General features: G+C 49.1%; 1 protein-coding gene across 7 annotated transcripts in view; it reads left to right on the plus strand.

The window, feature by feature from the left end:
* The window catches only part of SSBP3 (single stranded DNA binding protein 3), a 52,126-nt gene that overhangs the window by 25,004 nt on the left and 3,989 nt on the right, over positions 1-23,133 (plus strand). For 2 of the 7 annotated variants that reach the window (XM_065841823.2, XM_065841825.2), the window contains exons 5-12: positions 8,576-8,665; positions 16,407-16,487; positions 17,225-17,284; positions 19,273-19,339; positions 19,447-19,523; positions 22,249-22,313; positions 22,422-22,470; positions 22,771-22,806. In XM_065841823.2, coding sequence (XP_065697895.1) covers positions 8,576-8,665; positions 16,407-16,487; positions 17,225-17,284; positions 19,273-19,339; positions 19,447-19,523; positions 22,249-22,313; positions 22,422-22,470; positions 22,771-22,806 — 525 coding nt within the window. The remainder of the gene's footprint in view (positions 1-8,575; positions 8,666-16,406; positions 16,488-17,224; positions 17,285-19,272; positions 19,340-19,446; positions 19,524-22,248; positions 22,314-22,421; positions 22,471-22,770; positions 22,807-23,133) is intronic. The other 5 variants (XM_071810211.1, XM_071810213.1, XM_065841824.2 and 2 more) reach the window with 3 other exon arrangements.

The following is a 23,133-nucleotide window of genomic DNA, read 5'->3' on the forward strand; positions in this document are numbered from 1 at the left end:
AAGTGCCGCATGGAGGGCAGAATATTTTGATGATTTTTAAAACATCACCTTGGAAATGGTAGGAATCATGCTAAGACACCGTGGCTTTTCTCCATGCACACCAGCGAGGGCATCACTCAATTGCGAAACTATCTCGTGTGGGACTGGGGTTTGTGGACGGCTTTCCTCGTGATGCCACGATGTTGCTGTCCCAGCAAAGGCTCATCAAGGGCCGAGTTGACTCTTGGAGCATGACCACAGCCCCACGAAGGACTTCCAAGCCCTTACTTGCTGCTGAGGATGCATTGAGCATTCAGAAACCTGGTGGGCTCGCCATGGTGATGCTCCCAGGAGAGTGGGTGCTATAGGATGGGTGCTGTTTGGGTGATGGGGAGGGCAAAACCCCATAGCCAGCATTTGATACCAAATACAGGAGTCCCCAAAACTGACAATAAGTCCATCCGTCCAGGTTAATTTAGAGCTCTGACAGGCTGCCCTGGCTCTGGCTGTGGCAGTGCCAGCTGCTCCTGTGCAAAGTCCCCATCCGCCTCACCAGGGTTTATATGAGGTGCTGGACTTTGTACCCCACCCAGCAAGTCACAGCCCTTTTTTAAATCAGCTGTCACGTCCGCCTTGATTTAAGGCATTTCCATCCCTCCACAAGCATATTTAATAGAAAATACTGTGCAGAGAAGATGCTATGAAGCATCCTCAGACATCAACAAAGACACTTTTATTAAAAATCATGATTTTTCTTGTTGTTGTTAACTTGCCACTTTGTTAGAGGAGAGGACTTGGTTTGGTATTTTTTAAATTATTATTTTTTTTTTTTAAACCTCGCTGTGGAAAAACTTTACTCTTCATAGATCAGCAGGCACATCCGTCAGGGGCTGCTGCGAGCAGGGACGGATGCACGACTGCCTCTATAGGTACACAAAACCCATTTGAACACCTGCGAAAGGTTACGGCGGCGCTTTTTCAAGCGCCGCCGTAGCGTTCAAATGGGCTTTGTGTTATTACATGGAGATGGTGGCCATCAGCATCGTGTTGGGGATGGGCAGATGGTGTTCACCTGCTCCGGACCAACTTCTTTCGCCCTTTGCCTTTGGTGTCGGGGAATAATACCAGGGCAGCTGCTAGCAGTAAAATAGGCTTAAGCAAATGGGATATTTTGGCATTCAAGTGCACGACAAGAATGGGAGTATTTGCATTAATTCCCTCCTCTCTTTCCCCTGCGGCGGGAGGTGATGAAGAAAACGGGGATGCTTTCCTGTGGGGCAGAGATGATGGGTCCTGTTCCTTTCTGGCTGGACCCAGGGGCGAAGCGCTGGATGCTGTTTTGGAGTGTTGTCGCTCCATCCCACAGCATCCTGCTGCCCAAACAATGGAAATGGGTGTTTTTCCAGGGAGGTCACAGTGTTTCCCACTGTATTGCAAAGACAGGTGCCAGGAGGGTCTCACCCCATTCTCTGGATCCAGAGGACGCTTATGTATGAGGTATCACTCTCCCCATCCAGACTTGCACGTCGTTTTGTGTTATTGTTGATGGCAAACAGCAAGCGGTGAGATCGGCTAGCTGAAACACGTGGTGGCAAAAATGAAAAAAGAAAAACAAATCTGCACCCATCTCTAATGGTGAAATCGCTGGTGGGCGGTCCATGCCTCTAGGGCGTTTTGCAGCGTGCCGGCCAGCCGATGGAATTGGCAATATCCTCGTTAGTTGGTAGTAAATCCTTTGGACAAGTTTAAACTATATTTTTTCAAATGCACATGGTGCAGTGGCACAGTGTTTTTCTAAAGCCACGGATTATATTAATTTTTTTTTTCTCTTTTAAATTAGATTACCAGTTTAAATCTAGCTTTTCTTATAACCCCTTCCAAAATTCGCTTGGCAATTTCAATCTGGAGGAAGGCAGAATGCAGAGGAGCAGTGATTTGTACAGGCGCTGGGAAGCAGAAATCGGGCCGCCAGCCTACCTTGCACCTCATCACCAATTTATTACTATTGTTTTTGAGAGGGAGGCAGTATTTTTCCTTAATCTGGGCTTTTCAAAGGCTGGTAAAGGAGGGGACTTGATTTCGGCCGTGGCAGGGGTGGAAAGCAAGCTGGTGCATGTACCAAAAAGCATCCAACCATGCAACCCCACGTAATTACACCCTGATGGCAGCGGTGCAAAACTGAGGGGCATCAAGGGGAGCAAACACCCATCTGCTTTAATCGTCACAACTTTGCAGAAAACTCCTATCAAATTAACCTCTCCCGGCAGCTTTGCTTGCTGGGGCTATTTCCCTTTTGGTTTTAAAAATAATAATGATTTTTAAAAATCTGAAATAAACCTGTAAGCTTTGCGTTAGGCTTGCATAGGTACTTCAGGAGCGAAGTGTCTGGTGCGGGTGAAAATCCATCTCTTTGGTGCGAGGAGCTGCACAGCGGTGCTGGCCGGGTGGCCCTCTGTGCAACCGAGCATCCCGCGCTGATAGATGAGTGGTAGATTAATAGTCCTAAGCAATTGCATTATCTAATGAAAAATTTATATAATTATTTTATATAACTTTTTTGGCAGGTACAACCCTGAAATGGGTGGTATTGATTGCTGGAAAAGAGCCTGCCCTGTCTGTTGCTAGAATTATTAGAGGAGAATTGATAGTAATTAATACCTGTCTATTTACAGCATTTTCCAGGCTGCTAATTGCAGGAGATGCATTTGGACTGTTTGGTGTGGGCTGGATGTCGGACTCGTGCTGGGGATGGGGGATTTCAGGGATGCCCATGGCAAAACTTCCCTAAAAACCAGGCATGGGGTGCATCCGTGCACCGTGTGGTGTGAAGCACTGGAGCACTCTGCTCTGCAAAACCCTTCCTAAGTCAGGGGAAGCACTAGCAGTAAGCCTGGCTTAACTTCCTCCCTTTGTAAACCTTTTCATACACACGCGTGTGCAAAACCGAGCCTAATTGCATTTAGTCTGTTTTACACCTCCCATGCTTATCTCTCCCCCCTCCCCCTTTTAATTCGGTTACTGTGAAATTTTTGCAGCCCTGCCAAGTTATTTCCTTGGGATATATTTAGAGAAAGCCAGCTCAGCAGAGCGCGCTGGGTGTTTGCGTAAGGATGTTTGTAAATGTTAGCAGGAACGCTGTCGGGCTGGCGGAGCAGATGTCCCCGAGATGCTACCAAGAGCCTTATTTACAAACTTCTAAATGACTGAAGGGGTTTCCTTCTCAGGGATAAGGGGGACGCTGACTTAAGAGATTAAAATCCTATTGTTTCATGGCCAGAGCTGCTGTCTCAGATTATCCTTTACAAGAGGGGGAAGAAAGGAAAAAAAAAAAGCAAGCCCCATATTAGCTTGAAACACCATTCAACTGTTTTGCCTTTTTTTTTTTTTTTTTTTTAAGCTCAAGGAAAATACAGGGCTGGGCGTTGCTTCTTTCTTTTTAAAGGAGGGGAGGAAAGTGGCTGAGCGTGGCTGTTCCCGGCCGGGCGTACACTGGTGCTTTGTGTGCTGGGGCACCCCATGCTGAGCGGCTCGCAGGTGATGTATTTAAAGCAATCACAAAAAGCTTGCGCTATCCTAGAAGTATAATTAAGATAAACTTATATACGCAGCTCAGCGTCCCATGGGAGCGTGGTGATAGTGTTTGGATGGTATGAAGGGGATACTGCTACAAGCCCATTTCATTTTTTTTTTCCTATCATCTTCCTCTTGCCAATGCACAAAGCTTCATCCCATCTTCCTCTTATCTTCTCTTTACCCTGAAGTAGACCAAGCTTTGTGAGTTCTGTCACATGGGACGGTCATTGCGCTTCCTTGGCTGTGGCGGGCTGACATTTTAGTTATTTTCATGCATGTTGATGCAACACAGATGCTGCCACCACGCCATGGAGGGGACAGATGCAGGAGAGCATCTGAGGGCCTGGTCTGCAGGAAGTGGTCACTGTGCCATCCTCCCTGGTGTTAATCAGGTTACTGCGAGGTGTAGGAGGGTTCTGTTATTAAATTTAAAACCTGGCTATGTAAGATGAAGGCAGCTTTAATGAGATGAAAAGGCTTAACTGGAGTCCAATTAAATTCTGTATTACCTGTTTACGCAGCCTGCTTAAGTCTTGACCTGCATGCTGGTTTCTTGCTTAGACTCCAAAGCCTGTGCTCTAGGCAAAAAAAAAAAAACAAAACTCGAAGACAACGGATAGATACCAGATCACCAACATGTCCCGAGCATCCCCACACGCTTGTACTGGAGGCAGCTGCCCTCAAGTGCCTTGTGCTGCTGCAGCTGTGTGGTGTGAGATCCAGCCAAAATCATCCAGTCTTGCTCTTCTGGAGAGAAAAGTGAGGGCAAAATCATCTCTTTTTTTTTTGCCAAAAAAAAAGAGCAAATTTCCAGCCATCTTTAGTTTGGCTTTAGGTCGTGCCATGAAGATATTTGCTCTCCCCATCTCTGTCGTGTTGGTGGAGGCTGGGGCCAGCAGAGCAGCTGGTGCTTCCCATGGAGAGAGCATCCTCCCCGCTGCCTGCCAGCACCTTGCACCACTGTTTGGAGGTTAATTAAAAAAAATATATAAGTGTTTGGTGAAAGCCAGCCATGGGATGCTTGGTTGAGCTGCACAGCTGCCTGTGTAACCCAAAGATGGTGGCGGGGACACCGGCTCCTGTTTAACAGCAGAGTAAATACTGCTGATGGGACCTGGTTTTCATCGTCAATAGAAACCATCGCTGGTATTGGCGAAGCGTGTCAGGTTTGGGCAGAAAGCCAGGGCTTGGCTGACGCTCCAGCTGAGATGTGAGGGGTCACGGGCTGCCCTGTGGGATATTGGCTCAGCACAGTGCTGGAACCTTGCAGGATGGGGTGCATTGGGGTGCAGCACCTTATCCCACCTCCCAGCCACTCTTGCAGGTCACTCAGGCGTGGCCAGTACCTGCTGGCTGGAGATGGAGAGGAGGAATCCAGCTGCTGAATCCCAAGGACTGGCGTGGGGATGGTGCATCCAGAAAGCTGCCCAGTTTCCCAAACCATCCCTTGGGTGCTGTGGGGTACCGCAGGTGGTATTACCCTGAGGCTGGGGACAGCAATTTCAGGCCACCGGCTCTGCTCTGTTTTTTAAATCCATCCCCCAAAACCCTTCCAACCTCAGTGGTGCCTCGCAGCTCCTCTCAGGTTGAGTCTCTGCGGGGCGGGGGGCAGGGGGCAGGAAACCACTAGCCGCACCCTGCTCGCACCAAACCTTCCCTCCTAGCAAAGACCTCAACTCTGCGGTAAAGAGAGCAAATAAATAAAAGCCCCAGTCTGCAGCTCGTCCCGGGGCTGTGGGGTGAGGGGAGGTGAGTTGTGTTCCCAGCTCAGCCTATCTGGGAGAGCAAACTTGGGTGACAGCGAAATGCCATCGGGGCAGCTCAGGATGCTCCAGGGTCCGGCTGCTCAGTGCAGCCACGCCGGTACCTCTTCCCTGCCGCTCTTAAATGCAATTAATACAGTGGAATAGCCTGATGTCTTCGTAAGGATTAGGTTAAGAAAACAAGACTGTTTTAATAGCCCTTTTATATCCTACATAGATTTTAGCTGAAAAACCTAACTGGTTTGGCAGCACAGCCAAATGGTACATCTTTTATTTTTCTTTTTTTGCCTTGTTTTTTCCCCATAACCTCATGCCAGCCGTCCTGCACGAGTGGGCTCCTATCGATAATTCAAGTGCCCAGCTCCTGGCTGTGCTGTTTTGTCCGATTTCCATTGCCTCCTGACCTCCATCCTTCTTTATTTGCAAAGCTATACTCGCAGGCAGTGGTAATAAATCAATTAATGACTCTGATGAATCGTTTAATGGCTGACAAAATAACACTACAGTCAACAGCTTGGATCTCTACAGCAGTACCAGAAGACGCTGGTTGACTCAGGGTAGGGAGACGAAACAGAGACTGTTAGCTCAATTAGTGCAATTAGTGTGCGATTTAAAGGCTTAGACGGCATCTGCTGGCGTACCGAGCCGGTGTGTTAACTGAGAGCTTCAGTTTGGAAGCGAAACGCAGCAATCCAGATTGTCATTACTCTGCTCGCTTCCACCAAAAAAAGGGAAAAAATCTAACGTATGTTGGGAGGAAAAGAAAAATTATATATGTATATGTAAGGGTTTGTATATATCTATATATGCGTGCTCTCCAGCGTCCCTAAAAAGAGTTTCTTAACCAAAATGGTGAAAAAAAGGGTGGAGGAAGCTGGGAGGACAAAAAAGTCCTTTTTTTTTTTTCTTTTTTTTAAATTTCGTTTGGTGCTGGAAAGCCCTTGGGGTTTGGGTACTCGCCCTTGGGATTTGGGAAATTTGCTCCCACTGTCTTTTTTTCCCCTTTTTCTTCCTTTTCTTGTGCATCCGCATGGTTTTGCAGAGCCGTTCCAGCCGCAGCCATGCTCCCATCACTTCACGGGGCTAAAGGTGCCTCAGTGTTTACCTTAGCAGCGGTGATGGGGAGGGGAATAAAAAAGAAATAAAATGTCACTTCGCAGCCTTGTAAATCATTCATCAAGGGCTGACCAATTTGGCTCCCATCCTACGATATTCTCAGGGCACTTGCGGGTTTTTAATTACGGAGTTCTGCCAAGTGCCACATGTGTGAGGAACTTTAAATCCCCATTTACACTGCAAAGGCATAGGTGAGGTTTCGGGGTGTTTAACATGGAAAAATACTCTTGTGGTTTTGTGGAAAAATGGGCATTTTGCTTAAACATTTTCTTTGGCTGCCTTACCCTCCTTCCTGGCGCAGAGGGAAGGAGGAGGACAGCGTACTTTCCTCCTGGATCCCCAAATACGTGTCCACCCTCACTCCCCACTGCCTTGGGATCCATTTTGTGTTGGGAGATTCCCCCAGCAAAGGATTGTGGTGTGCTGGAAATCTCTTGAAACCATAAAATATCACCTTGGCAGCTTTATTGCGGCACTCGCCGCCTTGGGAAAGAAGCGTTTTGCGTGATAGAGGGTTTAATAAAGGAAATTCCAAATGGGCTCACTGCAGTTTGGGGCTCGGTCTTATATATTTTTGCATTAAGAACCGTCATCTGCTTTGCAGAGAAACTGCAATATGTTCATGGCCTTGGATTAAGATTTGGTTTTACTTTTATAGCTGACCCACTTGGGGGGATGGAGGGAGGGGGAGAATTGGGTTCACTCCCTCTCCCGTCTATTTTTGCTGCCGTCTGATGTATAAAAAGAGCCTGGAACAGGCAGGCTTATTTTTCCTGCCAGGACTTTTTTTTTTTTTTTATTAACTGTAAAAACACTCAGATCTGGCTGTCGGTGTGGGGAAAGCTGCTCGGGACGCCTTGTTCAGGGGAGCATGGCAAGGGCTGTGCCCGGAGGCGCGGGACCCCATAACTGAGGGTTACCCTGGTTATTTCACAAAGCTGGAAGTCTCTTTTTGAGGAATCAGCCTTGCCAGGGTGGGAAAAGGAACCGGAGCTGGATCAGCTGCTGTCGGGATGTGGGATTTGGTGAGGCTGAGGTGCTACAAGCTTTGGGGTAAGACCAAGCCTGGCTCAAACCAGGCTCATGTGTATCCCATCTGCTCGTGGGATTTTCTTGGTGGAAAATTTTTCCACCAATTTTTTTTTTTTTTTGTGGTGGATGATTTTCCTCAGCCACACGTGGTTTTAGGTGCATAAGTCAATTGTAGAAATTTGTGGAGGGAGTAGTTCAGTGTTCCAAACCCAATTAATATCAGAGACTCCCTTGGAACTGCTCTGGGAATGGGGCGATGGGTAAAGGGGAGTGTACTTCAATGGCACAGTGACCACTCCTAAGCCAGCAGGGATGTGTTGCCAGCAGTGGTCTTTAGAGAAATATCTTTTCCTTACCATTTTCCTTCTGGCTAGGAGCCTCCCATCACACTTGTGCTTTCCCAAGGCAGTTGCCACCCTTCTTTCAGCGCTTCTGGAGCTGCTCTTTGTACCAGGAAAAGCTCTTTTGTCCATCAATGTACATCAAGGAGAGGAAGTAACTGTGAACAGAGTGACTAGGGTGTCCGGATACCCTGTGTCTGCTCTCATCCCTCCCTTTCAGGGCTGGAGCCACTCAGGTGACTCTTCCCAGGGAGACGTGAGCAGGAGCGTTACTCCCAGATAGTGTGCGATGAATTTGGAAATTCATAATAAAGCCTTGGTGTGATGGTGAGGTCAGGGGAAGCATCTTTTTCAGAGGGCAGAACTGAACTGGTGAACGTGCAGGGGGAGGTGGAATAAGGAAAGCATTTTTAAAGCCTTAAAACAGCTTCTGCCTGAAATGTTGTGTAGAATGAGGCTTCTCTGTGTATTAATGAGACTAAATGCCTGGATAAATGAAAAGACAGCCCCAGAATCATCCCAAGTTTTTGCATGGCCATCTTCTCCATGGGCAAACTGAAAAGGCCAGTCCTGCTCTGTCTCTGAGCATCCTCTACTTGTTCCACCATGGGGGAAAGATGCTTGGTGCATGGAGAGTGATGCTCAGGGTTCTGGAGGTAATGGGCTAATAGACTCAGTGTGGTGTGGCAGGAGAAACAGCTTTTTTAATGTGTTTTTTTTCTTAACTCCGACTCAAACTCACTGTATCTGTCCTGGTTTTGTTCCCCGCAGAGCGCAGCTGCCGCCCCGAGTCCCGTGCTTGGAAACATTCCCCCGAACGACGGGATGCCCGGGGGCCCCATCCCGCCCGGTTTCTTCCAGGTAGGCTGCTGCTCATCCCGATTCTCGTCTCCACACCGCGCACGTGTTCGCTTACGCTCTGAATGTCCACGCTGTTGTGCCTGTGTTTGATTTTGGTTTTGGTTTTGGTTTTTCTCCAAGGGGATGCTAGGGAAGCAGCATGCTCGCATAGCTGACCTGTCTAGGAATAACTTATGTTCTGCTGTCCTTCCACTTTTGCTTTCAGTTTTTTTGTGGCCTTATTGCAAATGTCTTTCTTGCTCGACAGGGTTACTGTATATTTACAACTGATGTTTTTTTCCAAAGCTGCTTGGTTTGTGTTTGGGTTGAGATTGTATTTGTTCTCCGGTCCTAACAGACGTGCGTAATTGAAAACATTCTGGATTTTGATTCCTGAAACTTTTTCCCCTCCTCTCTGGTTAACCGCTTGATTTTTTCCAAATGCAATCACTGAAAGCATTAACAAACGCTGGCTGTGGCTGCAGGCAGGAGCCGGCTCCAGCCAAGTCCCCAAATGCCGTGGAGGCACCTTGTATGCAAATACCTCGCAAAGTCCCCAGAGTCCCCTCACTTCTTCGTTCTCCCGTGCTGAGTTCTGACTGAGGAGGGGGTAACATATGTTTGGGGTGACACTGATGGCGGGGATCTCAACAAGCACTCGGAAAAGGGATTTTCAAAACTCGAACCATGGGGTGTTTGTTTATTTCTCTGGAATCTCTTTGCACTGGTTTGCAGTGGTGTAAGCTCTTGGTGCATGAAAATCTTCCTTCTTGAGGAAGAAACACTTGTTCATGTAACAAATGGGATCAGAGAAGGAATATTTGTTTTGGCAAGCTGCTGTTTTTTTTTTTTAATCTGGACTTGTGATTTGTATATTGGAGAACTTCTCAGGCAGTAGACAGGCAAACTTGATAAGGCACTTGTGATTTATTGTGGTGATATCTGAGCGTGGTATTGCCGTTTGCATGTGCGTAGGAAGAGGAAAGTAGGGTCCTGTCTTTTGGTTTTTTTAGAGAGATCCCATTTCCTGAACATGCTTCTGACAAAGTGAGAATATCCGATACCAATCGGGAACCCTGAAACAGGCGAATCTTGTAGCAGCGCTCGGCAGCACGGGGTGAAGCCAACAGCAGAGATGCTATCTCGCAGGTCATAGCTGCTGCCAGCAATCTGAGTGCCAAGCTGCCGCTTCCAACAAATGTGTCTCCAAAAGCCCCATCTCACCCCGAGGTGAAGCTGACTGTCCTTTGGTGCTCATGTGTCACGCAGACCTGCAAAACTGGCACCAAGTTAGGGCAAGGCTTCAAGAGGATGGGTTGGCTTTCCCCAAGAGCGGAAGGTGAGGAAGAGGAGTCACATCTCCCCAGACATGCTGTGCGTGCTCCCATCTTAACTCTTCCCATTGACAGCCTCCAAGCTGTCCCCCCACTTTTCTCTCTGCCTTCCCATGGCATTTTTTGCATCAAGGGTCTAATTCAGTAGCAAACAACCCATGGCAGCTCCCTGCTTCTTGTGCGACTGGAGGAGGAGCTGCTGGGGATGGGGGGCTCAAAAGCACACCAAGTTTCTTAGGACCTTTGTTGGGATTGTCTTGAAGACCCAGCAAAAGTAATGACACCAGTGCAGCTGTCATTCACAAGGATGCTGCCCGTCCCCAGCGCTGCCGGAGGGAAGAGAGGACGGGTGTGATGCATATGGCTTGCATGTGACATCTCAAGAGCCTGCCTTTCCTGAAAGCCCTCCAGCATCTGGTTTCTCCTTCCAGCCCTGGGGATGGAGAGGAGGAGGGGAGAAGAAAAATCCCACCTTTTAACACAGTCTGAACATCCCCCACGCCGTGTGAAAGCCCGTCTGATTTATTGTGGGTGCTGGAGACCAGCTCTTGCAGAGGTGGGCTGGATGCTCAGCAGCGAGACAGTTGCAGCAGGAGTAATTTCTTATCTCTGGAGGAAATCAAAGCGCTGAATTCAAGAGGGCGAGACCAAAAGGATCACAGGAGATGCAAAGGACTTCTCCTGAACCCTTTCTGTGCCAGCCATTGGAGTGGGTGAGGTTCCTGGTGGTACCACCTTGGCCAGTGATGAGAGACCAGAGGATGGAGAGGTTTTGAGGGTTTTCAGTATCTTGCTCTTCTGCTCTATGCTGCAAGCACCAGGGACCTGCAGGGATATCCCTGAGGATAGCAGGCATGGGCAGACTCTTTTCTAGACGTTTTAGAAGGCCTGATCCTGTCCTGGCATGGTGGGGCATCACAGCAGGAGCTGAAGTTGCAGAAACCCTGTCTTGCCACTCCGGGGGTGCATGAACCTCCCCAGCCCTGTGTATTGGGATGTGCACTGTTGTCTGGCAAAGGTAAAAAATGATACGGATCATTCATGGGAGCTGGTAGCTGAAAAACCCACGGGAGTGAGCTTGAGGGAGAAGCGACGCACTGGGAATGGGAGAAGTGGAGTCTGGACTGCAGTGCCCAACCACAGGGAGAGCACCTGCCGCGTGCTGGGGCTCAGCAACAACCGTCTGGAGGGAGGCCAAGGGAAATGCAGCTCGCAGAGTCTCCCAAAACGATGGGAGGGGCCCTGGGCACCCTCAGGTTTCCTGGGCATCACATGGTGCTGGCCGACACACGGCACTGGGCAGCACTCTGACAAAAGGTGGCTGGATTGATGGCTGGAATGGGTAGATGCTTTTATTTAAATCTCTCTCTTTGTCCCTTGGAGATCAACAAACAAACCCTCTGCTCATCCTCGTAAAGGTCATCAGAGGCGTTCCTGCTTTTGTTTTGAAAGCTGGATTGACGCCGGGGCGCAGATCCCTCAAAGCAGGGATGAGGGGATGCCAGGGAAATGTAGGAAGGAAAATTAAAAATTGAAAACAATTAATACCGCACCTTCCTAAAACTAAATAAATACGGGGGGATACCCAGTCAGCAGCCCTTCACCACAGCCGTGCCTCCTCTCCCCAGTGCGAACTCCCTGTGCCGCCTGTACCCCGCGCACTGATGAAATGGAAAGTTGACCATAAATCAATGTCGGCGGCTACGTTAGCTATGCATCAGCGGCTCGGTGCCGAGATGCACCAAAACAAAGCGCTGGCTGCTCGGTGCTCCCACACTGCCCCCTAATGCAGAGAGATCTCGGGAACCAGGGAGAACAGGGGGCTTCGCAGTCTGGGGGGATTGCCCCAACATCCCTGGCCCTCCCTGCATCGTGGGGTGCAACTCTTTGGATAAGGTCACCCACGGTGGGTGAGGATGGCAAAACCAGGCCGGACTCCATGTTGTCCTGCTGCCTCCTCAGATGCCACCATTTTCCCCCTGCTTGGCTCTCTGGGCACCTGGTTGTAGCAGAAGCTGCCATTCACTCTATGGTCAACCAGCTCCAGCGAGGAGGCACAAAAGCCACAAAACTGGCTTGCCCATCGCGAAATCCCAGGGCAGAGCTCACAATCAGCCTTGTACCAGGCATGGTTTGGAGGAAGGTGGGTTACGAGTTGGAGGAAAGGAAGAGCAAGCATTGGAGAAAGTTTTGGTTTTTTTTTTTTCTGGAAGTTTAGTAGGATGCCCGAGGCTTTTGTACCAAGCGTCTGGAGCATATGGTGGGATTTGCAGTCAACTTTCTCTCGGGTGCTCCAGCCAGATGGAGGTGACTGTTCTTGGCTCCGACTGACACGGGTTTGTTTCCTGAAGAGCTTGTGTTTAACATATTCCTTAAAACCAGGCTCTGCAGTTGGGAGCCCCAGCTGCAGGCGAAGCAGAGCTCCTGCCCACGACTGCCTTCCACTGTCTGCGGGGGAACTTGGCCCGACTTGCCATGCCTTGCTTTTCCCTGCCTTGCTTTTCCCTGCCTTGCTTTTCCCTGCCTTGCTTTTCCCTGCCTTGCTTTTCCCTGCCTTGCTTTTCCCTGCCTTGCTTTTCCCTGCCTTGCTTTTCCCTGCCTTGCTTTTCCCTGCCTTGCTTTTCCCTGCCTTGCCCTCTCTTGGGAAGGTACGGTTGGGTCCTCACCCAGCATCACGTTCTGGAAGGTGACCATGGTCCTCCTCTCAAGGGCACCGAGAGGATCTCCAATAGGGTTCTTCAGGGATATCTTTTTTTTTTTTTCATTGAGAGCTTGCAGAACTTCCCTCTCCTTCAGTAGGAGTAAAGCTCCTATTCATATAAACCCAGGCATGTCTTAAATTAATCTCCATCTCTTTTAGTATTTCCTAATGTCAAAACTGGTAGGCAGGGGCAGGTATTTTAAAATATAAGATGCCTTCCTGTTGCTAACTCTAAATTATCAGTATCTTGTGACAGCGATGCTTTGCCTTCTCGTGCCATCCTGCATTGTTCTGCCACCCCCAGAGGTGCTTGAAGATGTTTTTAAATAGAAAAACTCCCCCATTAGCTGAAAGTGTGTAGCCCATAAAACATGATCCATTTGTGGTGAATTACGGTGGAAACATAAATTGACACGCGCGGAGCTATGATTGCTCGTGCCATTTTCCGTCTTTAATATTTTACAAGAAGTTTTGAGGAGTCGAGCTCATGAAAAGACAGAGTAGAAATAACCTGATCGCCTGGAAACTCCCCTTAGAAAGCATCAACAGCAACAAACTTTGGTCGTCTGATGGGCCAGGCTGGGCTTTTGAAGTCCCTGTAGTGTAGAAGGGGGTGGGAAATGGAGCAACATGAGCTATCAGAAAGTTTCTTCTAATGCCATTTCAGGTGTTTGGGTTTTTCTTGAGGCAGCCGCAGGAAGGTGAAGAGTAACCCCCCCCCCCCCCCCCCAGTAAGGCATCCAGTTTGGGGAAAAAAATATTTTAAAAAGAAAAAGAGAACTCAGAGATGATGGGGTTTCTCTAATTGGGGAAAGTGCTGGTGTGGAGATGTGGGTGAAATAGCTGCAGAGCAGGTCCAGCTCACCCGGCACGGTGTGTCAGATGGAGCTCTGCCGCGGGGATGCGGCGCTTGGAATTTGGGGTCTGGAGAGAGGTGGTGCGGAGGAAGCAGGACTGTGCATGCATTCAGCCTTCTCTTGTAACAGCACTAGTTAATAACTGCAAATACACTTTTCTTAAGGAAAGAAAAAAAAAGGGGGGGCTGTTCTGTTGGTTGGAGCCCACGTGTCATCTCTGCAAAACACTTGTCTCAAACCGCCGGGGTCCATCGGGATCATCTGCCTCTTCCTCTGCAGCCAGGGAAGCCTGTGTGAAAAAGCAGCCGATCCGGCAGGGTCTGCGTTTCTGACAGAGCAGTGGGGGCACGGGAAGGGGCTGTGTCGGTTGGAGCCCAGAGTGAACATTTCGGATGCTGCTGCTCATTGCTGTTTTGAAGAAGCAAGAGAAGAAGAGGGGGAAAAAAAAAAAAAAAGGGAAGAGAAACCCCTTTCAGCTCCTACCTGCCCGTCAAGACATTTGCACAAGCTGGGTGTCTGCAGTCACAGTATGCAGCGGTCTCGCACACAGGATAACACAACGGCAAGGATGCAGCGACACCAGGCCCGGAGCATCGTGGGGAGCAGCCCCGGGTGGCAGGACCACATGCCGGGGATGCGTTCAGCAGCGCGGACAACCAACACTGTCCTGATCCAATTGCCGCGGGGGATTTTTATCTGGTGTCTTACAGACGTTTTCTCTGCAAGAACTAAACGCTGCTTGCTCTGAAGATGCCAGTGCAGCCCCAAGGCATCACCTCCAGGGTGGCCATGTCCCCAACGCATTCCAAACCTGTTTTCCCCATGCCCTCACATGCAAGGGGATATGGGAGGGGGGACATCAGGGTTTTCACCAGGACATCAGGATGGCGTCTGGGTGCCCATCCAGTTGGTACCTGGGGAACAATGTCCTAATTCTTGTGGTGCAGCAAAGCAGGTGCTGTGGAGGACGTGTTGACTCTTGTGTTGATGGACCTCGAGGGTTGGCCTCTGTGAGTCCTGGTTTGTCCTTACCACTTGGTTTCGTCGCTTGTTTGCCTTTGCCAGTCTTCCCTAGCCCAAATCCTGCAGCTATAATGTGTAGGACAGGCTTTGGTGGTGGCCAGACCTCATTGGGGCGTGCTGTCCTCCATGAACCGGTGGTTGGAGGTGGCTGCTGCCCATGGTGTGGTTTAGATTTGCACAGAGTTACCCACCTCAGAAGCAAAAATAAGTCAAGTTTCTTGCATGGAGATGACTTCTGCTGAAGGTGGTTGATGCTACAGCTGGACCACAGAGGTTTGTCTTCTCCACTGTGGTGGCACGTGGATGGAGAAGGCAGTTGTGTTGGCACCAGGAGGGTTGCCCTGAGGTGCTGTGACCTCTTCCAGCCGAGGTTTGCTGGGCTGTAGAGGCTGGTTGCCTTTGGCTCCTGGAGAAGAAACGGTGGTGTAAATGTGGGGCTTCATTTCCCTGCCCAGGGAGGCTGGTAGTTTAAATCCGCTTGGCTCCATCTTACCGCCAAATCATTCAAATTAAAAAAAAAAAAAAAAAAAAAAGGAACCCACCCTCTCACTTTATTTACATTGCACTCAAGTTTCTGCTGTACAAAAGATTTGCAGGTGCAAATATGTCCTGCCTTCATTAACTTTCCCTCCCTTTTTAATTTATGTGATTTCAATTTTCCTTCCCTGTACTGTTAATTAGGGGACCCTCTAATCAGTACCATTATCACAGTGGTATTCATGTTTAGGAAAGCTGCTAAACAAATGCTTGCAAAATTGCTAAATGGCTAATTAATGTCTGTTAATTAAGAAAATTGCTCATGGTAACAAACCATGCCATTGCTGGCAGCAGCTAGAAGGCGAACACTTGTTGAAATTAGTAACGAGGCAGGTAGAGAACATCTGCTCTGACGCCGGTCCTGGAGCCTGCCGTCGCTTCCCATCACCTCCTAACAAAGCTCCTTTGCTTTCTCTACCAATTACACCTCCTTTGACTCAAAAAATACCTTTTTTTTTTTCTCTCCTTACATTAACACACACCAGTTTATTCTTGCACTGAGCACATTTTTCTAAGCAAATTTTAATTTTGTGTTTTTAAGGGACAGTTGGGAGGGGGAAGGGAAAAAAGTGTGTGTTCAAGCCCAAAATATCAGCGGCTGCTGCATCACAGCCTTAAACCTGCACCAACTAATCTCTCCTTTTTTCCCCTAGACATCCTTTCTTTGCTCGCAGGCCATTTTACTGGCGTCCGTAGGGAATGCAGCTCGAGGAAGGATGTTGCGCCCACACGGGCTGGCGATGCAGCCCCGGCCAAATGCTGCCCAGGCGCGAGCTGGGACGTGCTCCTCGTCCTCTCGCTCCAGCACCTCCACTGAACCACCACCAAAAAAAACCAAAAACCAAAAAACCCCAGAGGTGTCTCCAACCCTTGGCATTAGAGAGGATAAAATGATTTTTTTTTCTTTTTTCTTCTTTGGTTTGGGGGTGCTTTTTTATAATTCCCCCCAACCTTTCTGGTCCTCTCCTGTGTATTTTTTTCTTCCTCATTGCACACCCTTGCAAAGTGTTTCCCTGTGTGTTTATCATTGCAGACTTGGTTGAACTACCGGACCATTTACCGTCAATGTGGCTGCTGTATTTTGACAGATGTTCTGATTTTTTTTTTTTTTTGCATAAATCATTATTCATTGTTCAACTACGAATGAATAGAAACTCAATTAGAAAGAGGAAAGAAAAAAAAAAAGAAAAAAAGTAAAATGAGAGAACCAACTTCCCAACAAAACAGGTCCACCCATGAATCCTTTTTTTAGCTCTTTCTGCGCTTTCATGTGCTAATCTATAACCTCCTTCTACTGTCTGACCTCACAGGGACCGCCTGGGTCACAGCCCTCGCCACACGCACAGCCTCCACCCCACAACCCTAACAGCATGATGGGACCCCACAGTCAGGTAAAGACACAGGCGATGGGTAGGGCTGTGAACCGCGATGTGCGCTCGATTTGCCTTTTTTTTTCCTCTGTAAGTATGCGGGGCAGCGGGTGCCCGCTCCCTGGGAGATCCCCTGGGCAGCCCAGCTCCGAAGCAAAAATGCTGGGTTTTTTCCCCATTTTTCTTTCTTTTTTTTTTTTTTCTTTTTTGGATGTGCAGTTGTCAATGGACTGAGAAGTCAATCATGGGTATCAGACTGTTTTACCTTCCCAAGGTAGCCTGAGAAATTTAACTTGTTGTGGGTTTTTAAGCATCAGTTAGTAGCAGCTGTTGTAAAAAAAATAGTAACTTTAAGTCTTTCTTCTTTTTTTTTTCAGTACTTAGCATTGGGGTTTTTTTATGTGTGCGTGTCTGTATGTGCTTATTTGCCACTTTTTTTAATATATCTCTATATATTTAAACTTTGAACAGTATCTAACACTCAGGGTTTCCCATGCACTAATGTTAACAGCCTCACCTAGTATTGCCGATGTCACACGCTCTCAAACAATAAATCTGCAGTGAAAGTATTAAAAATGGACTCCAGACAACTTTTTTTTTTTTTTTTTTGTTTGTCTTTTGAAATATCACTTTTTTAAAAAAGGATGTCTCCAGACAAAAATAACAGACAAACACGGTGTGTACAGTCTAACCGGCGTGCGTGGGGAGCGTGCTGTCACCCAGCAGCTCGGCCTCACCTCCCTTTTGTGTCCCCGCAGCCGTTCATGTCACCACGCTACGCCGGAGGTCCCCGACCCCCCATCAGGATGGGCAACCAGGTACTGCAACGGCGGGTGTCCTGGAGGTGGCTGTTATTTGGGGAGGGGGAGACAGACCAGGCATCCTGCAGGTGCCCCTTGGGTTTGGATGGCGAGCATCGCCTCCCTCAGGCATCTTCATCGTCTTGGTGCTGGAGCATCAAGTGTCACATAACCATTTAATTTAAATTTAATTTGATGTTTGGGTATATCCATGGTGTAAACGGTGGTGAGGTGTGTACCAGTTTTTATTTATGGTGTATTCAGTGTGTGCTCGCTGCCTGGCTGGATTTTCCCCTGTGATCACAGAAAATTAAAGTGATGGAGATAATCCCACAACTGGGTTGACCGACCGCTTAGAGCAGCGGCGGGGTCAAGCGGGGCAGGTCACTGCTGAATTTTTTGGGTTGGGTTTATCCTCTTATCCCAGCTTAAACAAGGGCAGTTTGTTTCTGGCCTTACGCACAGAGGCTTCCACCCCACGCGCTGCCCGAACGCGTGGCCTTTGCTTGAGGGATTTGTCTTGTTCCCAGTGATGCTGTGCAGATCCATAGGGTAATGACCAAACCAGAGATTATTTGTCATTAAAGGAAACCTGCAATTCCTTTGCATAGCAAAGGTGACTGCACAAAAATAAACTTGGGAGCTTGTTTTTTGGCTAACTATTCTTTTTAGATACCTCTTATTAGCAGAAAAAGCAGCATAGGCAGGAAATAGGATGTAGCAGCTTGCTTTGTGTTTGTGTTTGATGGGTTTGAGACTTGAATCACTGGAACATGCAAAATGATGGTGAGATGTAGCTGGGAAAAACTCAAGGGGGGCTGATTTATGACCTCAAAGAGCCTCCCACCCAGGGCACTGGTGGCTAGTTTAGCAAGGTATTAATTAATGACACCTTCTAATGGGGTGGTTTAACAGGCCTCTGTCCTGCTGCAGTACCCAGCACTGCTGGAGGTGAGCATGAGAAGCTGGGGTGGTTGCTCTTCCAGCAGGGTCGAGCATGCATCGGTGGGTAAAGTTAATTAGAAAGATTTTAATTTTTCCCCCCAGTCACCACATATAAAACACAGGTTTGTACCTACCGAGAGTTCAGCAAGGTTATGGTCACATGCAGAGGGACAAGAGGAATAAACAGACGGGCAGGAAGGTCAGGCAGCAGAAGTGTAAATATCCATCACTACAACCCCTCTGGTTTATCTTCATCCTGCTGCCAGCTTCCAAGCTGCAAAGTAATGGGGACTGGACAGATTCTGCCTCAGTGTGTCCATGTGCAGCCAGTGCCTGTGCTGTGCTCCAGCAGCAGGATCTGTGTTGATACTCAAATAAAAGGCAGTGCTGTAGCAAAACTGTTTACAGTTTGCTTCCCCCAGGCAGATGGTATCTACATTTTTCTCCCCCTTTATCTGTTCAGAGCAGCCTTTGAACTTTAAATAGCTGTGTTGCCGGAGCAGAGCTGGGTTTGGGGAGGGGAAGCATCCACCTTCCCCCCGTGCCTTTGTAGGGACAGGTCTGAACGCTGCTCTGCTGCAAATGGACCATCTCCCTGTTTGCAGCCGATGAGTTGCTGCAACCTGTACAGTTTGACCCTGGCGATGTGTAAATACCAGGGAGCTGTGCTGTTGGTCCCCTTTCCCTGCTGGCCTTGACACCTTTGCCCGGCACAGCTTAGCATTTCCCCCGCTCCCCTAAAATACAGCAGCCTGATGGCACGTGGGCTTTAGGGAGAAGAGGACATGCTGGTGCCTTGTGGGGTTTTTAGAGGCTGTTTGTGAAAGGAAAGGGGAGACAAATGTCTGGAGGCTGTAGGAAGATGCCGGGATACAGAACGCAATGGGATGTGGGATGCTCGGGCAGCCACAGGTCATGCTGCAGCAGGAGAGGTTATGCATCCTGGGGAATGCACTGAGGAGCCCATTGAAAGCCTAAAGCCTCAACCCGAATCTATCTCCGTAGGCTGCATTTTAGCAATTCTTATTTTTTTTTAAATCTTCCTCCCCTTGTTTTCACAGCCCCCGGGCGCTGTTCCTGGTACACAGCCATTGCTGCCCAATTCGATGGATCCCACGCGACAGCAAGGTAAACCCAGCGGAGGAGGGTTGAACATTAACGTTTCTCATTAGCTGTTAATTTGGGACCTGGAGTGGCTGCTGTGCAGTATAACCCCCCTGCTTTCCTCCCAACAGGGCACCCTAACATGGGCGGCCCCATGCAAAGGATGAATCCTCCGCGAGGGATGGGCCCCATGGGTCCTGGTCCACAGGTAAGCCTGGCGCCAAAGAGCATCTTCTCCCCCCTCTGCCCTGTTTCCCCATTAGTGTTAATGCGTTCTACATTAGTCTTGCATCTGGAAAATCCCTCCTTTTAACAGGAGCGAGATCTTCAGAGCTCATTAAGGGTATTGCAACCTCCCTCTTGCCCTTCTGTCAAAGGGGATGGCACTTAGCGCGGTGCTCGAGCAGCCTTTTGAGTGCATTACACTGCCTGCCTGGGAAATAGTTATGACCCTAACAGCAGGAAAGGGAAAGGAGTTGTGCATTAAAAATAAATAAATAAAAAGAAATGGCAGAGATCCGTTTAGCAGGCAAATAAGGCTTTCCTCTGCAAGGCTCCCCTCCGCCTGCCCTTCCCTGCTGCCTGCTTGAGCTTTCTGTTTCCGGCAAGGGGAGTGAACTCTTGAAATTAAGCAGATCTGGGTTAATATATGCTGTCTTTCCATTGATTCACTTTACGGAGTGGCTTTTTGTTGACTTACTCGTGTTTGTTCCTTCTGCGAGACTTCAAAACCAGATTACCATATTTTGGTTGGAGGTTTATCCTCTCTGCCTCATCGCCTACGTTGAGTTTGTAGTGTGAGGATCAGAGTCTGTCAAGAGACGAGCGGGTGCGCTGGAGTTTTGTTTTGTTTTGTTTTTCCCCTGGGGACTGTTGAGATAAGTGAATATTGTGTAAAGAGGGAGTTGTGTCATCTCTTTTTAACACCAGCCTGAGGATGCTGCTCAGGGATACCCGGCTGTCTCTGCAGGCACCCAGATCCATCCTAGGGCAGGGGATAAAGAACCTGTGCGAGCATCGTTTCACACAAGCTCTCTGATAGCGCTACTGCTCTGCTTAAAATCCTCCTTTCCAGGAGGATCACACCCCAAAAAAATGGCATTTGTTAGCGTGGCCTGTGCCAAGGAGAGCAGCGGCCGCTTGCCTGGGGGAGGCTGCTCGCTTCCCACTTGCAGAACTCGCTGCAAAACTTGGAAGCCGCGAGCGTGCGTTCAGCACCGCGTGGGCTGGCGGCGGCTCTGGGAGCCGGCAGGAGCTGTGAAATGTTCCGAGCTTTTATTTTTGACTCTGCCATTCCCTGTGTAGGTACATTAGGGGAGAGGCATCTGAAAAGGCTACCTTCCCTTGGGAAGCGCTGGGCTTCCCAATCTGGCACCTGCCGAATGCTGCCTCCCAGGAACAAGCACAGGCAACCACCAAAAATATCCAACCAAACCCAGCAGCCCCTTGCACCTTGTGTGCCCAGGACTTTTTTTTTTTTTAAGCTTTGCTTCAGAACCTTCCCAAATGCTCCTTAAATTATCCCAAAGGACAGCAGAGTATCCAGCCAGGACATCCCGGCATCCTGACAACAGCTACTTGTTACGCACCAGCGATGAATCATCTCTTACAGCTGGTGGCTGCTGCCTTTTTCCCTTTAATAGTTGCAGCTTTAGCTCTGCAGAGGCCAGAGTTAGGTTTGCCAGTGCCTCGATGAAGAGGTTTTGTAGCTCGCTGGATTTCAGCAGCATCTTGCCAGAGCTCGGCATCCAGGTCGCTCAGCACAGCTGCGTTCCCTCCCTGAGCGTCTTTCAGATGACTTCGTTTTCCAGCCTTTTGGCTCCAATTAAAAACACTTTTTTTTTTTTTTTTTTTAACAAGGCATTTGTTGCTGCTATTCAGTGTAAATGGCTGGAATTTCGATCAATTAAGGACTTGCTGGTAATTTGTTTGGGGAAAACCCTCTTCTGCCTCTTCAAAACAAACTTTGGCATTGCCCTCAGCGGAGCGTCACGCTCCCGTCCATCTGTAAATCCAGGAAAGAATCGACAGCGCTGAAGTATTGCACTTGAAATCCAGCTCAGAGTGCTCCGAGGGGCTGCGATATAGGAAGCAGCCTGCCGTGCCCCCTCCTGCCCTGGCAATTTTGTCTCTAAATGGCAGAAATACAGCCCAAAAAGATGCATCACGGCAGCATGACCTAAATCTGGCTGCTCGTTGCCTGGAGGGCACAGGGAGCAAAGCGCAGACCAAATGGAGCGCGGCATTCAGGGAATTCCTTCGCTGCCTTGGGCTGGGCTTTGTACTAGAGCTGGTTTTAGGAGATGAGGGGTGCAAATCTGAGGCTGCCAGTCCGGGCTGGAGGCTAAGCTGGGCTGAACTGAGCCAGGAGTGGAGCCCCAAGGGGCTGCCTGTCCTAAGCTGCTCCCCAGGGCTGCAGACCTGCTCGGGGGATGTAGCAGGGAGCTGGGAAGCACCAGGAAAACATGCCTGGCTTGGTTTTCCCTGCTCCAGCCGTCGCCCTGGGAGCAGGGGCTGGATGCTCTGTCTTGGGGATGCTCGCGCAGCCTTTTCCCATCGTTATTCTGCAGCAATAGCCTTCCAAGCATGACCTTCTTTTCTCCTCCTACCCTTGTTTCCTCCTGCACAAAAACACAAACCCAAAAAGCTGTTGCTGTTTTCCCTCCAACAGCATGGCGTCAGAGACCAGGGGGGACTTTGGGGCTCCGCCTGGCTCAGTTCCATATTTAGCTGCCAAGGGATTTTTTATAAACGCGGTTGCTAACTGCCTGTACATTCATCATAATCTAGGGGGTTTTTAAAGCTCATTTTTGCAAATTAACCCTCTGGTTGTTTTGGTTTTTCGTTGTTGTTGTCTTTTTTCTTTTCCCTTCTCTTGTTTTCTCTGTTTTCCATTCCCATTACAGTACACTGACCCTTGCTTATTGTTGCAGAACTACGGCAGCGGCATGAGACCTCCACCCAACTCCCTTGGTCCCGGCATGCCTGGAATTAACATGTAAGGCAAAACCCATGCCAGGGATGTTTCACTGCCAACTCAGGCTTTGTGGGATTGTGTGGCTAAAAACACATTATTTTATTTTTTCCTGTTTAATTTTGACCCCAGGGGGCCGGGAGCCGGCAGACCGTGGCCGAACCCCAGCAGTGCTAACTCAGTGAGTATCATGCAGTCCTTGAAGCAAGAGCAGGTCTGGTCAGGGATGGTCCCACGAACGGGGTGATTCCTTGTTAGTTGAATCATGCTAACAAGAGGGTGTTCCCCAGGCTGCATCTAAAACCTAAATGCTGCTCCCATGCTGCTCTCCCTGCAGTGGGGTGCAGCTATGGGGGCTGGTGGGCCCTGGGATCCCCATCCTGGCTGGGCAGGGGGGCTCTTGGCTGTGCCCTGCTGGGGTCCAGCCCACAGGGGCCACTGTGCACCCCACAGCTGAACCCGGCTTCTCTTCTCTGTATAGATCCCATACTCTTCTTCATCACCTGGTACATACGTGGTGAGTCCTCCCACCCTGTCTGTTTGTCCTGTCATTGGGGTGCAGAAATCAGAGGATCATAAGAATAATTTGGATCGGGAGGGACCTTCACAGCTCATCCAGTGCCACCCCTGCCATGAGCAGGGACATCTTCACACAGCTCAGGTTGCTCAGAGCCCCGTCCAGCCTGGCCTGGGATGTCTCCAGGGATGGTTCATCCACCACCTCCCTCAACCTGGGACAGGCTCTTACCACCCTCAGTGTAAAAAGTCTCTTCCTCATGTCAAGCCTGAATCTCCCTTCTTTTGGTTGCTTAGATTAGTTTTAGGTTAGATTAGATTGAGTTGT

Source organism: Patagioenas fasciata, chromosome 6 (assembly GCF_037038585.1).
Source record: "Patagioenas fasciata isolate bPatFas1 chromosome 6, bPatFas1.hap1, whole genome shotgun sequence".
Lineage (NCBI taxonomy): Eukaryota > Metazoa > Chordata > Aves > Columbiformes > Columbidae > Patagioenas > Patagioenas fasciata.